We start from the raw sequence: 17,207 nt of genomic DNA, 5'->3' as shown, positions 1-17,207 counted from the left end.
CTGGTGGTCAAAGGATATGCTCAAAAAGAAGGTATTGATTTCAATGAAATATTTTCTCCTGTGGTTCGACTAACAACAGTTCAAGTAGTTTTGGTAATGTGTGCTACATTGGACTTACATCTAGAGTAGCTAGATGTTAAAACAGATTTTCTTCATGGAAATCTTGAAGAAGAAATTTATATGTTCCAGCCTGAAGGTTTTGAAGAAAAAGAAAAGAAGAACTTGGTTTGCAGGTTGAACAAATCTCTATACGTTCTAAAGCAGGCGCCGAGGTGTTGGTATAAGAGATTTGATTCTTTCATTATGTGTCTTGGATACAACAGATTTAATGCAGACCTTTGTTCTTATTTCAAGAGGTCTGGTGATAACGATTTTGTTATTTTGCTGTTGTATGTGGATGACATATTGGTTGCAGGACCTAACAAAGATCATATTGAAGAATTGAAGGCACAACTGGCTAGGGAATTTGAAATGAAGGACTTGGGATCAGCAAACAAGATTCTAGGGATGCAAATTCACCGAGACAGAAGTAATAGGAAGATTTGGCTTTCACTAAAGAATTACTTGAAGAAGATCTTGTCACGATTCAACATGCAAGATTGTAAGTCAATTTCTACCCCTCTTCCTATTAACTTCAAATTATCCTCCAGTATGAGTCCTAGCAGTGAAGAAGAGAGGATGAAGATGTCTCGAGTACCGTATGCATCAGCAGTGGGAAGTTTAATGTTCGCTATGATATGCACAAGAACAGACATTGCACAAGCAGTGGGAGTGGTTAGTCGGTACATGGAGAATCCAGGCAAAGAGCATTGGAATACAGTAAAGAGGATCCTGAGATACATCAAAGGGACCTCAAATGTTGCATTATATTACAGAAGATCAAACTCACTAATCAATGGGTATGTAGATTCTGACTATGCATGGGATTTGGATAAAAGCAAATCTATTGCAGGATATGTGTTCAAAGTTGCTGGTGGAGCTGTAACATCCTCCATGTCGGGTGAGTGATTAATTTGCAAAGTTTCAACATTTGATGATTAAAGTAGAATATTTATATAGTTTAAAAAGTATGGTTAGTAAATATGAGATGGAGGTAGGGACCAAATGGTCATTTGTAAGGAAATTTTTAATAAAAAAAATATATGTTATGGGTTATATGAGAACCCACGTGGAGTATTAGGTTCCAGAATACTCTCATTCCTTCTTTCTTATTTCTTCTCTTCCTTCTCCAAACGTGGGCTTGCAATTAAAGGTAAGAATCTGAACCTTGGTAGTTTCTTTGATTTTTAAGATTGGAAATGAAAGCTTGGATGTTATATAAGCTAAAGGAAAGCTTATATGACATTAAAACAACAAGATAAGTGATTTAGAGAATGATTTGGAAAATGAGTTTTTAGATGAAATTTTGATATGGATGAGTTTTTGATGTTTAAATCAGATTTTTGACTTGTCAAGAAGCTAACTAAGAAGTATGAGGTGTTAGAATTCAAATTAGAACATATTGGAATTTGGGTTGGATTCTTAAATTCTACATGGAGAATTAGATTTCTAGGTTTTAGAGGTATTTAATGGATAATAATCAGTTTAAGTAAGTGTATGAGAGCTAAGAGTAGTAAAGGGATTGAAATATGTAAGTTTGAGCTGAAATGGGATGATTTCCGAGCTCAAATTAGGATTTCTGGGTTAGGGGAATCGGTACCCATTCAAGGGGAACCGATACCCCCTCAACGAAATGAATTTCCAGAATGCTAGAGGGGAATCGGTACCCCCAGGGGGGAACCGATACCCCCTCATCGTATATGAAATTCCAGATTGCTTGGGGGGAATCGATACCCCCAGAGGGGGAACCGATTCCCCCATGAGAAAAAGAAGAAGAAAGAAAAGAAAGCAAGACTAAGCTATAAATTCTTTAAATTAGTAAGCTATTAAAGCTTAATTTCAAGACATAGACGTCTGATGATCATCTTAAAAATTATGTTTATGTAGATACCGAGCCTACTCGAGTTCGGGAACAATCTACAAGTAGGATCGATCGAGGAAAAGGCAAAGAAGTATAGGTGAGTGCATATGCATAGCATGAATATAGTATTATATTCAGTTCTAGACTTGTGATAAGTCTAGATTCCATATTTTGACATATGATCACATTCCATATTATGATACATGACATGAATTTATATTATGTGTATTGCATGACATGAATATGCAGAAAAGTTATATGAGCTATGTGATAAGGTATGTAATGATATGTCTATGTGATAAAGGTATGGAAATAATATGACTACGCGATATGAACTACGGGAAATGTAAGCCCATGTTATGTAGATGAGAACTATAGGTATAGTTGGCATGCCAAGGGTAGAGGGTATACTCGGTTCTTTAGGACATATGTATATCCTTTGGAACCTGTGTGAAGTCTTAAAAGACACATACTTTATCCATAGTATATGTATATGATTCTTAAGGAATTCTACGTGGTCCTTATGGACATAATTCTACGGGCACTTCGGTGCAATTCTACGGGCACTTCGGTGCAATTCTACGGGGCACTTCGGTGCATTTATACGAGCTGTGGTGACAGCATAGTGCACAACCTCACATTACTCAAATACCTTAGGTTCTCAATATGCTATCATGGGCCAATAAACTTATTAATACAGAATAATGAATGTTACAGTCATACGCTTACAGGTATGGATATTGATGAAGTATACTATATTGATTAAGTACATGTTTGCATCTCATCTCATATGATCCTGACATTTTCATTACATTACATTGCCTTATTATTATTGCCTCACTAAGTCGATGACTTAGCGTGTGAGTGTTTCACACGTAGGATCCGAGGAATTAGACGAGACAGGTGAAACAACTTGACAGTATTACTCCTGCAACCATCAGATCAGAAGCAACTTAATCAGTAGGTCATTTTGTTATGTAAATGGCAGTTGGCATGTAATTAAAGGGTTAAGTTGTGTATGCTCTGAATATTTTTGTAAACTTATATTACAGTATGTATATTATTGTATTTTCTTAATATAAGTTCAAATATTTTACTATTACTTATTAAGAGTTATGTTTTAAAGTCGATGTAGTATCTCTGACTCATATCCGGGTCGGGTATGGGTTGGGGGTGTTACAGGAGCTGTAAGTTGGGTTTCAAAATTGCAGTCAGTTGTGGCTACGTCAACAACAGAAGTATAATATGTAGCAGCTACACAAGCCAGTAAAGAATAAATTTGGCTAAAGATGCTATTGGAGGAGCTTGGGCACAATCAAGAGTATGTCTCTATGTTTTGTGATAGTCAAAGCGTCTTGCATCTAGCAAGGGATCCAACATTTCATTCAAGGACAAAACACATACGAGTTCAATACCATTGCATTCGTGAAAAGGTGAAAGAAGAGACGGTAGATATACAGAAGATCCATACCAAAGACAACATAGCAGATTTCATGACGAAAGCGATCAACGCTGATAAATTTACTTGGTGTCGATCCTCTTGTGGCCTGTCAGAGACGTAAGCAACATGAAGGTACAAGGTAGAAAGAATGATGTGAAGATATGATTGTTCCAATCAAATCTTCAAGTGGAGATTGTTGAAAAATCCAAACAATATTTCGGTGGAAAGCATGCAAGCACATGCAATTTTGGTGGAGATGCACTTTCGGTGCAAGTGGCAGCAAATGACAACAAAAATGTTGAATTTTGAAAATGGTACAATCTCACATTTAGTCATTGTAATTTAGGGTATTTACAAATTAGTCCTTGAGCTTCAACTATAAATACCCTAGCTCATTTAGCTTCAAAACCATCCCAAAACATTCTAGTTTTCTTCTAATACTAGAGAGAATTTAAAGAGTTTCTTGAGAGTTGTTTTCTCCTATTTATCAAGAGAGAATTATCATTGTTTTCTCCTTGGTAGATCGAGAGGAGTTGTAATTCCTATTTTCTCATAGTGAAATTCTTCTACCGTTGTCCGTGGTTTTTACCATATATTATTTAGGGGTTTTTCACGTAAATTTTGTGTATCTTTTATCTTCATTTTTATTTTCTTAAATTATCTGTTACGATTTTGTTCTATCCGATAATTGTCTTTCGCAACAGTTTTTTAGGTTAAGAATCCGAGATAAGGATCTCGAAGGGATTGGCTTATGTTAACATTAACTTCTTTTGGAATTTTCAAGCGTATGAAGAGTTTGATGGCGTGCTAGTTGATAGCAGTCTAATTCAGGGTTCATCCCAGTGCAACTAAACTTGTTCAAAGATGTTACATGTCCCCATGATTTATCATCCCTGCATTTGAAATGTTTCTGAACCTGTCAATATATTTAGGAAGTCATCATTCTGTCCTGACTGAGTTTAAGCTTTCATAATTAGGAGAGATATTCTTAAATGAAGAGTTCATGGGATTAGACACCTGTCTTCCTGCTTGCAGAAAGTGTTCTTTTTCTTTTTTACCATTTTTTACTTGAGGCCAGTGTTGTCTTGTTGCACAACTAGGTGCTGCACACATACAGTGAAGCACCTATAATCAATATTATGATTCTTGGACCTTTCTGTTACTTTGTATCCAAATCACGCTAAGTAATCGACGGTAGTATAATTTTCTCTTTATGTATTAAATTAATTTTATAAGCTTAGCTGGAAATTCAGTGGAATCATTTACTTATCCTTCTTCCAGTATACAGTTTTGAAACATAACCATGTTTAAATGTGCAAGATTAAAAGGTTACACTGCTCTAATATGCTGAATTACCTTATGATCTCCGAGTGTAATTTTGCACTGCTTTACTTTTCTAGGAATGATTCTTTAAGCAACTGTTATCAGGTAAAGTTTTCGAATATTAACTTTGTATACATAACAGGCATTGAGGAAAGCAATTGCAGAAACTTAGCTTTGAAAGGAAGTGGAATGGAAAATGTTAGAAGGAAGAAGGAGAATAGTATTTGGTAAGATAGTTTTAGGTTTAGTTCATGTGTAAAATATAAAAACAAGGGAGAAGATTTTCAGTTGAAATAAAACGAGTAAACTATACTTTAGGTCTCTATATTTTCAAGCACATATGAATATAATCACGTTACATTAATCTTTTGGGCCCAATACAGCCCAAATCCACTTAACTTTGGTATAAGATATTTTTAATAATTCTAAAATGGATATCGAATTGACTCAAACTACTAATCTGAGTTTTGGAGCGTTACAAACGGTCATCTATATTATTTACCATATTTTTCACTTCTTCTTCTTCTTCCTTTTTACCTAAAAAATATCATATAAAGATTATTTTTACACCGACAATGATTCCTTATCTAAACTAAAAAGAATAAATTACAACAGCCAACCTAACTAATTTTTTCTTCCGATAAGTATAAACATAAAATCAAGGCAACCATTGAAACAAAAAAAAACGTAGAAAAAATGTATAGAAAGTCAGAAATGAAAATAGAAACAATTACACGAAACTCATTCAGCAAATTACTTAATTATTTTAGGTTTTATTGACAAATAAACAATCAAACTATAATTTTTATTGTGTTTGATGATCAATTTTTTGTTGATTGGAATAATTGTTTGATTTTTTATTTTAGGCTTAATACAAAAATAATTCTTAAAGAATGCATCCAAAAACGTTTAGTGCTTAAAGAATTTTTCGTTAAAATTGGATGCTTAAAGTTTTTTCAGTTATATTTTTAAGTGTCTATCGTTAAAAAACCGTTAAGTGACAATTGTTACGTCCAAATTTTTTTAAAATATATATTTAAAAAAAATATTTTTTAAAGAAAATATAAACGTGACACGTGTCACTTAATGCGCTTTTTTTAACGGTAGCCAGCTAAAAGGGTAACGGAAAAGGTTTTAGGCAATTATTTTTAACGATAAATTCTTTATGTACCAAAAATTTAATTTTGAGTATAGTTTAGACACTTATTTTATATTATTCATTTTTTATAAATATTTTCAAACCACTTACTAAAAAATTCGTATACTGTCATGATAAATTTGTTAAATTTTTTAATCTAATTTGTCTTTATAAATCAAACAGAAATATTTCGAAATTAATAAATTTTGTGTTTACTTTTAAATAGATGAGTTTACATAATCTAACACAATTTTGATTTCAAATAGGATGAACGGTGGTCTTAAATGCAATTAAAAAGAAGGGACCCACAAAGGAGAATGATACCCAGCAACCAAAGGATCAAGTTCCACGTGGTTTGATGTGGGTGGACTTTAACTCCCCTCATTGGTCCGAAATCTATCCTGCATACTCTCTCAGATATCCTCTCGAGATTTCTTCTATCCCACTTGTCGCTCTACAAATCCATCCTTTGATTCATAAACAAACACCCATACCCCAAATTGTCCACCACAAACTCCGTCGAGAAAATCTCTCCGATTTTGCACAACCGCAATGGCTGCTACTTCAGGGGCGGTTCTTAATGGGTTAGGCTCATCGTTTCTTTGTGGAGGAAAGAGAACCCAAGCCCTTCTGGGTGCTAAAGCCTCCCCTTCCTCCCCTGCCGTTGGAGCTAGGAAGTTCTCCGTCGTTGCAGCCGCCGCACCTAAAAAGTCTTGGATCCCCGGCGTTAAAGGCGGTGGCAACTTCATTGACCCTGAGTGGCTAGATGGATCGTACGTGCTTCCTCTTCCCTGAACTTCCATTTTTTTTTTTTGCTTCGTAAGTCTGGTGTTACTAATGTTTTCTTTTCAGGCTCCCCGGGGACTACGGATTCGACCCTCTAGGTTTGGGCAAGGACCCAGCATTCCTCAAATGGTACCGAGAGGCGGAGCTGATTCATGGACGTTGGGCCATGGCAGCCGTCGTCGGAATCTTCGTCGGCCAAGCCTGGAGTGGTATCCCTTGGTTCGAGGCCGGAGCTGACCCCGGTGCCATAGCTCCGTTCTCCTTCGGCTCACTCCTCGGGACCCAACTCATTCTCATGGGTTGGGTTGAAAGCAAACGCTGGGTTGATTTCTTTAACCCGCAATCACAATCGGTGGAATGGGCGACTCCGTGGTCTAAGACCGCCGAGAACTTCGCCAACGCCACCGGCGAGCAAGGTTATCCGGGCGGCAAGTTCTTTGACCCGTTGGGACTTGCGGGAACTATTCAGAATGGGGAGTACGTGCCGGACGTTGAGAAGCTGGAGAGACTTAAGCTTGCTGAGATTAAGCATGCTAGAATTGCTATGTTGGCCATGTTGATTTTCTACTTCGAGGCTGGGCAAGGAAAGACACCACTCGGTGCTCTTGGCTTGTAAGGACGTTATTGGTCATGTTTATGTAGATAACTGAGTTTTATGTCTCGAGTACGTGTAGTGAGAGAAAACTAAAACTGGAAATGGTGTTGTTTGTTGAGCTGATTCATGATGATCGTTCTAATCTCACTGATTAAATACACTACTACATATTCATCTAACAAATCCAAATTTACAGTAATTTTTTTAAATTCATGCATTTAATAAACCTATAGATTTAAGAAATAATGATAGAGTATTATATTTCAAAGTATTTTATTAGTCGATTACAAATATATTTGAAAATTTAAGGGTAAACTACATAAATAACCGTATAACTATGGTTTGAGTTATGAAATGATCTTCATTTTTAAATTTACGTCAATATGATTATGAAACTATTTAAATGAAACTATTTAAATGATTTCAATATAGTCTCGTGTATTGTTAACGCATAACGAAAGTGTAATAAAATTGATATAATTAGGACATGAATCCTCGTTATGTATTCTTGATATTGGAACCCTATTTTATTTATTTCCATTTTGGTCACTAGTGAATGGTTTGTTTCTTTGGATTTTCATTTAATGCAATTTGATCCTAATTATCTTTTTAATTTGTTTAATGCCTTAATTTGAGCATTAACTTTAAAATCTTTTATTCTAGTCACAATTAAATTTATAGATTAAATCTCTTAGATTTTAGAATTAATCAATTTGATCACCAAGAATAACTTTAATTCTTAATTTTTAATTAGGTCCTAATTTCAATTTAATTTATAAATTTATTTCTCCAATCAAATTGTGACATATGTCACAATCTGATTAAAGGACATTTTAATTTTAATTTAATAAATTTTCAATCCAATCAGAAGGTGACATGTATCACCTTTTGAATTGAAGTGAAAATAAACAAAGACATTAGACAAATTAAAAACATAATCAGAATCAAATTGAGTTAAATGAAAATCCAAGGAAACAAATCATATACAAAAAGAGACCAAAATGGAAGATAATAAAACAAAGTTCCAGCACCTCGAATACGTAACTTTAGAAGTGTCCTAATTATACCTAATTTTGTTAACTGCCACGTAGACACTTTCGTTAAGTGTTAACAACATGTGGCTATAATGATACCATTTAAATAGTTTAGTGGTCATGTTGACTCAAATTTAAAAATGGTAGTCATTTTGCTACCCAACTCATAATTATGTGATCATTTATGTAGTTTACCCAAATTTTAATTCTCGAACGTTATATAACCAGAACGAAAATTTAATGAGTTTGAAATTATATTTTACTACAATTTATCATATTTGACATTCAACCTACATCTGATTCGATACAATTATTCTTCATTTGTATTCATGTTAACGTGTATAGTGCATTTATTTTTTCAAAGTTGTTTGTTAAATATTTTTATTGTTATTTTTATAATTTTATGAATATTGAATGATAGCATGAATGAAAGGTTTTCGCTAAAATAGGCTTCTCTCTCCCGGACATGTTTGAATCCTGAACTAACGAATTGATTTTGCTTTTTTTTATTTTTGCTAGATTCAGGGTTTTATTACCTCATTCTCAAATGTTTGCTAGTCATACTTCGTCGTAGTTGCTGTTAAGATTGAGTGAGATCACGATTTTCATCTTAGGGTTTGCAGGGTATAAAATGTCAATTTGCTGTCGATCGATCATGATTTCATAGAGTTTTGATCACCGAGAGGAGGTGAGGTCGAGTGGAGCTTCGTCGACGACAAAGGGTGACGACCGACATGGTTTTAGGGGTTAAAATGAAGGTTTTTAAAGTTTTTGGAGTTATTTCAAAATGTTTATGTTTTTCTTTAATATATATATATATATATATATATATATATTTAATTTTAAATATATTTTTTAAAAATACTAGATTGTGACACATGACACTTAACGTAGAAATTAACGTTGTTGTCCAGACACTTAAATGAGTAATGTTTATAACATTATGTACCTAGATGGGTCAAAAAATAGTTTGACCTATTTAAAAATTTAGGTATAGTTTGGGCACTTATTTTGATATTAAACCTATTATAAATAGATAAAGTAAGTGATGAAAGCATTACCTTTTTTAAATTTAGTGACCAAAAGTGTACATTTATGAAATGAAAGAGGTTATTTTAGTAGTTTACCAAAAAAAGATTGCAAGATAATTCACATGATGTCCCCAAACTACTAGCTATATTCTAAATTAGACCATAATTTTTAAATATTCTATGTCAATCTCTAAAGTATGCCTCGGTGTAAATTTAAAACATTCAATGCTAATTCTCAAATTGCTAGTATCATTATATTTTGAATTTTTAACGTGTTGTTAGTTTTATTGGTTGAAAAATTAATATATTTTTAAAGGTTGTGTGAATTGAATCTGTGACCTTTTAAAAGAATTCACAGTACCTTCAAAAATAAATTATTTTTTAGAGGGTTATAAGTTCAATTCTTAAGATATTTAAAAACATATTACATTTGCCAACGAGTGTTAGCACAAGTGGTTGAGATTCAAGAATTTGAGCTTGTAAGGACAAATTCGAATCCTACCACCGTCACTCTTGGTGGGTAATTTGTAAATTCCTATGTAAATCCCAATTGAATCTTAAGTATGTACTGGCATTGGATTGGGGAGTCTCCTGTGACCTAAACTTTTTTGTATAAAAAAACATATTACCTTTTTAGAAAGTTGTAAGTTCAATATTCATGATTTTAAAAAATCAATAGAGTTAATAACAATTTGATGAAAGAATAGAAAATGATACAAAATATTTTAAAATTAAGGATCAATTTATAATAGAAGTTATTATTCGGGAACTGATATAGAATGTTTTAACATTTACAGATCAATTTGGAACGAGTGTCACAATGTGGGAACCTCCTCGGCAATTAACTGAAATATTACCTTTCTTAGACTCTGGTAAACAAAGAAAAATAAAAGCCAAACCCGGGCATAGAGAAAATTCAATAAGGGCAAGCTCTTGCCTTCTTCTCCCTATTTATTTTCTTTCTGCTTGCCCCTCCGAAGACTTTCATTTCCTTTTTCTTCCTTTCTGTCTCAGTCACTATACTATTCAAAGCTTTTGTCTTTATTTTTTTTCTGTTTTGAGGACAGAGGAAATAGTCAACAATTGAGGGAGGTCAAGTCTTGTACGAGCTGTGTGGTCTGTTCGTTCTTTTTCTTCTTGGGAATTTGCGTCTTTTGGTGGATCGGTAAGGGAAATTCAAAGAATCCCAGCTCATGATTTTTTATTGTTTTCCTGTTTGTAGGAATCTCAGGGGTTTTGCCTGTTCTGATGATCAAGATTTTTCTTTCCTTGATTATGCAGGTTGAGGGCTTCTGGGGAAAGTTTTGTTTTCTTTTTACATGTTTGGTTATTGCTGAAGAAGGTGAGAAATCTGGAGAGGGGTTGAATTTTATGGATAATCTATGTTGCTTCAACTCTGTATATTCCCAGGTCAGCTCATTTTCAGTTCAGTCCTTTCAATTTAGGTTGGTTTGTCATAGGTTTATATATGATTGGGTATCTTTGGTCGGTGATTTTTATTAGATTTTTGTAAGGGCGTGATCTAGTTTGGTTGTAGCTTTGACTTTATGCCATATTCTGTGTTTCTTTCACTTTGAGTGCATAGGCTATTGTATTTGTAGCTTAGATTTAGATGATGGAACATGAAATGAAATAAGCTTTTTGAGAATTTCAACTTTCAAATGCAAATTTCTTTCTTACAGAAAATCTATGGTTTATGGTAGTATTTGGCTTAGATTATTGTAGTGCATTGGGGCATTTTCTTATTCGAACTATTCGAATATAACAGGAAAGGGTTTTTTCCCTTTCTTTTTCCTGGTGAGAATACTGAAAAATAAGCTTGAAACAGCTCTGATGCACTTTTCTTGTAGCATTTTCATTTGTTCTGATGCTATAATATGCAAAATACGGAAGATATACCCCCTGGTTATTGTGTTTTTTTTTTTGGATATTGTGTTTAGAGTTCATTTAGGGTTGTTATTACCTGCCCTACTCATCATTTGTATTCCTTTTATCGCTAGCTTTGTGCTTGTATTCAGCAAATACTGTTGCATCTTCCTGGTTTCAATGGTTCATGATTCTCAGGAATCAGTTGAAAGCTTTATTACCTGATTCGGCTTTGAATTTGATGTCGGTCTCATGAGAACAGGTTCTTGTGGAAATTTTCACTTATATGGTTTGCTGGTATTAGAAAGGCGATAACTTGGTTGCAGTTTTTTTCTTCTCCTTTGCTTTCCTTCAATTTGTTTTTGGCTGCAACTAGATTTGAAGTGTCTGTGATATATTTGATAATGGGGATAGAAATTTTGTCTAGTAGATACGGTGGCTTTCATTTCCTTTAACCTTATTACATAAAGTGCTATCGTTTTTGCCTTTCTTTACCATGGACCTGCTTCAGTATCTCTTTATTGCATTTCCTCCTGTCAAATCATGTTTCCGATTCTTTTCAAGTTTCTTTTCTAACTCCATTAAGTATGAAAATTCGTAAAAGATTTTTTTTATCATTTAGGTTGTTGGAAGGCGTTCTTCATGTAGCTCTGGAAAGGGTAGAAGCCATCAGGGTCCTGTCAAGTATGGTTTCACCCTAGCAAAAGGAAAAGCAAATCATCCCATGGAGGATTATCATGTTGCCAAGTTTTCTCTGCTCCGGGGACATGAACTTGGGCTTTTTGCTATATATGATGGCCATTTGGGAGATAGTGTACCATCTTATCTGCAAAAGCATTTGTTTTCCAATATCTTGAAGGATGTGAGTTCTCGATTAATCCAATAATTTGTAGGGGCTTTGGATACCACGGTCAAAGAAGATTATTCCTGTCAGTTAAATGTCGCACTTGAAAGGAGCGTCTTTTTTTATCATGACCCCAACTTGTCTTATGCAATACCAACTTTCGAGCTATGTTTATTGGTTGTAAGTTGTAACTATGTCCTTGTGTTTATAATAACTTGTAGGAGGAGTTTTGGACTGATCCCGGCAGGTCCATCTCTAAAGCTTATGAGAAGACAGACCAAGCAATTCTCTCACATGATCCCGACTTGGGTCGCGGGGGTTCCACTGCTGTCACTGCAATTTTGATAGATGGGAAGAAATTATGGGTTGCCAATATTGGAGATTCACGTGCTGTTCTCTCAAAGAAAGGGCAGGCAATACAGATGAGTATTGATCATGAGCCGAACACAGAGCGTGGAAGCATCGAGAACAGAGGCGGCTTTGTCTCAAACATGCCAGGTTATTTCATAACTCTCCCGTGCTTATTTCTGATTTTCTCTTTCAGAGAAGTTAATATTACCGAGGGAAAATAAATAAGTTCACTTCGGGGAGGCTTACATCTTTTATGGCTTTCCATGCAAACTATATGGAGAGTAGGAGACATATTTCTGATTCTCTTTGTCATCAGTTTAGTTATTGCCTCCGAATGCAAATTGATCAGCACTAAAATTTTATATGATAATGAATTACTGGTACGGTTATCGATTGTTAATTTATCTTGTTGCATTCTTTCCCAGGGGATGTTGCAAGAGTCAACGGACAACTTGCTGTTTCTCGCGCTTTTGGAGATAAGAATCTTAAATCACACCTCCGATCCGATCCTGACATGAAAACTGTTGATATTGAATCGGATACCGAACTTCTCATCCTTGCAAGTGATGGGCTATGGAAGGTGATCTCTCTCTCTCTATGTTCGGAACCAATATTTTCTAGTTTGTGGCTTATTTTGTTCTCTTGTTTCTTGTATGAAAACTTGATCCAGGTCATGTCCAATCAAGAAGCCGTCGATATCGCAAAAAAGACCAAGGATCCGCTGCGAGCAGCTAAACAGCTAATGGCCGAGGCATTGAACCGAGACAGTAAAGATGATATCTCCTGTATAGTAGTCCGTTTCGAGGGTTAAACGCCAAACCGAAAATGCAACAGGAGAACCCTTCCGGGATCGCATAAGATAGGGATCAATGGGTAAACAGCAACTAGCACTCATTAAAAAGTGCATAATGCTGAAAGAAGTTGTAGATTCCAATCCATTTGGTATAAAAGGAAGTAAAGACGCCAATAATTCCCGGTTGATATTTGTTCGCATCGATGTATGGTATGTTATTTTTACTCGAATTATTATATTAAAACTTGTGTTTCAGCGAAGCCCCTATAGCTCAGTGGTAGAGCGTCAGTCTTGTAAACTGAAGGTCTGTAGTTCGATCCTGCATGGGGGCATTGTATTTACTTATTATTTTATTTGCGAGAAAAAGTGGATCCTCATTTTCCTTCACTTTCTTTCCTACCAAACACTATAAATCGCAAAGATTCATTGAACTTTTCTGTGAAGAATGTGCAAGGCAAATCTTGATTGGGTAAAGATTATACGATAAGGTTGATATACAAATGCCTTCATGATTGAGAGATGGATGCCACAGTCATCCCCTTGATAGATTTAACATTATTATATATTTTAATTTTTTTATATTTTTATTTAAATTTAAAATTAATTCACCCCTAATATAAATTTATATATCCGTCATGGATTGATTTGTGCTTGCATTTATATTCATGTAATTATGTGTTTTTTTAAATGTATTGCATACATGATTTTATTGAGTTATTTCAATAGTTAAAGGAGTGACATCCTAAATTTAAGTAGATGCGTTTGTATTGTCGATAGTCTTAAGAAATATTATGAACATATATTATTTTATAATTACTTTTAACTATTAATAAAAATGTATCACACAAGTTTGTTCTAAAAAAATCTAATATTTCACCTCACCTCACTAAACTAATTAATTATTAATTTTTTAGTCTAACTCAGCCAACTTATATTATATAGCGGAAGATATTTTTTACAAAATACATCTTTATTAGAATAACAGGAAAATGTATTAATTTGAGAAATATTATTATATAGATGGTAAAATAAAAAGTAATTTTCTATTGGATGCAAAAGGTCCATATTGAATCTAAAATACTTTATTTATTTTTAAAACTTAATTTTTGTCGTTAAAAGAAACAATTTCCGGTTGTGATTACATCCTGTGTTCAGCCCATTAAACCACCTACTAAAAGTGAAAAAAATAAAAGTAAACTATACGGATGACCACCGAACTATAGTTATTATTTTACCATCAATGTTTAAAAGCGATCAATCGGACTATCCAACTTTTTAAAGTGTTTAATCTAACCACTCTCCGTTAAAAAATTAACGGTGCGTCTGATGTGGCTTTTGAATAATATTTTTTATTTCATGTAGGATAGCCATAATACCACGTCAGAATGCCACATAAGCAAAAAAAAACTAACCCATTATTAAATGTAACCATACCCCGTTATTTCACAATTCCCCATTGTAAAAACCTTAAAGCTGTTGAAATAAGAGAAAGAAAGAGTGGCACGAAGGAAGAATAAGAGTGAAGAGAAGGCTGAAATCAGTACATGGGTTCAGAAAATGCGAACTGGGTGTGCTACTATGGAGTTTGTTTGACGGTAACAACAAGATGAACCGATGAAAATCTTGGTATGGGGTTTTAGGGTTGTGGAAATTATAAAAAAAAAGGATTAGGATTTGCAAGTTCTTTTGCTGGAATGATCGACAAATTGGAACAATAGAGCAAGAAGAAAGGAAACATAGACTTCGATGGATTTTTACTTTTTTTTATCTTCTTTGTGAGGGTGATACTGGGAATTATTATCATTTGACTGATCCTGACTTCTTTTCTTATCTTCTTTAGTTGTCACTAATGTGTATGGGATTGATTTAGGGTACTACTTTGATGTCAACTTTCTTGTCGTTTTTTTTACTTCTTTGTAGGAGTGATGTATATATGTATGCAATCTGTTTTGTAAGTTGAATTTAAATTTATGTTAATAAAGAATGATGACTTATTTTGTTGTCGTAAGAGTGATGTATTGATATGTATTGTAAGTATTAATGAAATGTGAAATTTGTAAGTAGAGTTTAAATCTCAAGAAAGAAAATATTCAAAAAAATATCACTCATTCATTTCCAAACCAATATATGATATACATCATTGTTTGACCAACATATATAAACAAAAAAGATATTGCCAAACCAATTTTACGAGCATATTTTATGCTATCAACAAGAAACCTAGAAGTATCAAGAGATCAAAACACAATGGTCAAATGCAATACTCAAAAGACATCAAACAAAAGACCTATGCTGCCAAGAGAATCAAGTATCTCTCTTAGTATTACCGGGAGAATGGAATCCTCATTCCCCCCTTTGGTTGGCCAGTAATCATATTCCCGATAATCTTTTATTACCAACAGTGGATTTTTTGGGGTATATTATCGGGAATGTGATTACCCCCTTCCCTTAGGTATTGTTGGATTACCGGTGTTTTGGACTAAAATGCCCTTAAAAAAATTTCTTTCAAAAATTTCTTTCAAAAATATCATTCTTCTGTTGTTGAATAATAAAAATTCTACGGAGGTTAAATTACAAATTTATCCTTAAATTATTTTAGATTTACAAAAAAGTCTATAATTAAAATTTTATATGGAAGTTCACGAGTTAAAATAAAATTTTACCCTTTCATTAAACCTATTTATCTTTTTAATTTTGTAAAAAAATTATATAAATTTTATGAATTTAATTTTTTTTAAAAAATATATAAATTAATTATTGTAATATTATAGTAGAATTCAACTTGTTAAAAAACAAATATATAATAATGACAATTTGATCAAATAAACATTCCAATAATCTTTTATTCTTTTAACCAAACACGGTAATCTTACATTCCTGCTAAACCAACCAAACACAAAATACAACATTTTCAGTAATCCTATTCCCTTGTAATTTTTTATTTCCACTGTTAATCTTACATTCCGTTAACCAAACACACCCTTATGCTTTTTTGGAGATGACTGATTGGCAGAAGATTCTTGACTCAAATCCACATTTGGTCTTTTAATGTTTTTCCTTTGTGATGACCATTGGTCTTAAAATTTGTATATAAGTGCCTCACACATATTCTATGTTCTGCATTGGGATAGAATTCTGCCACAACTTTCATTAACCCCTACAAACCAATATATATATATATATATATATATATTAGAAAGCATAATTGAACTGATTAAAAATGAACAAAAAGTTAAAAACAATAGCATAATTACTTTCTGTGTGTCGACCATGAAGGTCAATATGTCAGAATTATTCAACTCAAAATACGTACACAATAATTGTAAAAACCAACACCAATAAGATTGATTTTCACTGTCTATAACTACAAATGCTAAAGGATTAATAGAGTCATCTGCATCAATCACAACAACAACTAGCAGATGACCCCCATAGTATCCCTTTAAGTGACACTCATCCAGACTTATAATAGGTATATATGTAACATCCCAAAAATCATATTAGTGACTAAAATAAGTTTTTAAAACTTTGTGTCTGATTTTGAAAAATTGAAAAGTTCATGGACTTAATTGTAATTTCTTTGGGTAGGACTGATTGGAAAAGAAGGAAAGAATGAAGGGTAAAAAGGTCTTTTAGCAAGAATGAATTAAAAAAATCATTATTTGTATTATAAATATCCACGTGGAGAGTAAGGGAATAAAGAGAGAGAAATCTAGAGAGTTTTAGTTTAGCTTTCTTCTTCTTCCTCTTTTTTTACCGTGAGTGCTTGGTAAAAGGTAAGTTGCTCTCAAGTTGATTATTTCTTTCATTTTAAAGTTGGTTTTGATTCTTGGATTGTTAAGAAAGCTTATGGAAGCTAAAAGAGAAGTTGAAGCTAAAAGAGTTATAAATTATGAGAGATTGAATATAAGGGGTGTTAAAGTGAATTCTTGAGAAAGAAGTTTAAATGGATTTTTTAAGCCATATTTGACTTGTCAATGATCTAATTAAGAAGTTAGAAGTAATATAAGTGAATTAAGAACATGTTGAATAATTGGTGTGATTT

General features: G+C 33.5%; 2 protein-coding genes and 1 non-coding gene across 3 annotated transcripts; all 3 read left to right on the top strand.

Annotated features, from left to right (window-relative positions):
• The first annotated feature begins 6,311 nt into the window (after nt 1-6,311).
• Nucleotides 6,312-7,265, top strand: LOC120178012 (chlorophyll a-b binding protein CP24 10A, chloroplastic-like). Its single transcript, XM_039183987.1, has 2 exons — nt 6,312-6,635; nt 6,715-7,265. Exons 1-2 carry the CDS (start codon nt 6,415-6,417, stop codon nt 7,262-7,264), a joined length of 771 nt encoding a protein of 256 aa, XP_039039918.1. The 5' UTR covers nt 6,312-6,414; the 3' UTR covers nt 7,265.
• A 2,943-nt stretch (nt 7,266-10,208) lies between these two features.
• On the top strand, nt 10,209-13,520 carry LOC120178010 (probable protein phosphatase 2C 9). Its single transcript, XM_039183985.1, has 6 exons — nt 10,209-10,473; nt 10,590-10,718; nt 11,797-12,036; nt 12,240-12,516; nt 12,795-12,949; nt 13,040-13,520. The coding sequence occupies exons 2-6, from the start codon at nt 10,680-10,682 to the stop codon at nt 13,178-13,180; spliced, it is 852 nt and encodes a 283-aa protein (XP_039039916.1). The 5' UTR covers nt 10,209-10,473; nt 10,590-10,679; the 3' UTR covers nt 13,181-13,520.
• Nucleotides 13,423-13,494, top strand: TRNAT-UGU. Its single transcript has one exon. It is a non-coding gene; the product is annotated as a tRNA-Thr (tRNA).
• Nucleotides 13,521-17,207: the final 3,687 nt, after the last annotated feature.

The sequence above is a fragment of the Hibiscus syriacus genome, unplaced genomic scaffold (genome assembly GCF_006381635.1).
Source record: "Hibiscus syriacus cultivar Baekdansim isolate YM2019G1 unplaced genomic scaffold, ASM638163v2 tig00112343_pilon, whole genome shotgun sequence".
NCBI lineage: Eukaryota > Viridiplantae > Streptophyta > Magnoliopsida > Malvales > Malvaceae > Hibiscus > Hibiscus syriacus.
This window is presented reverse-complemented; position numbering and strand designations above follow the sequence as displayed.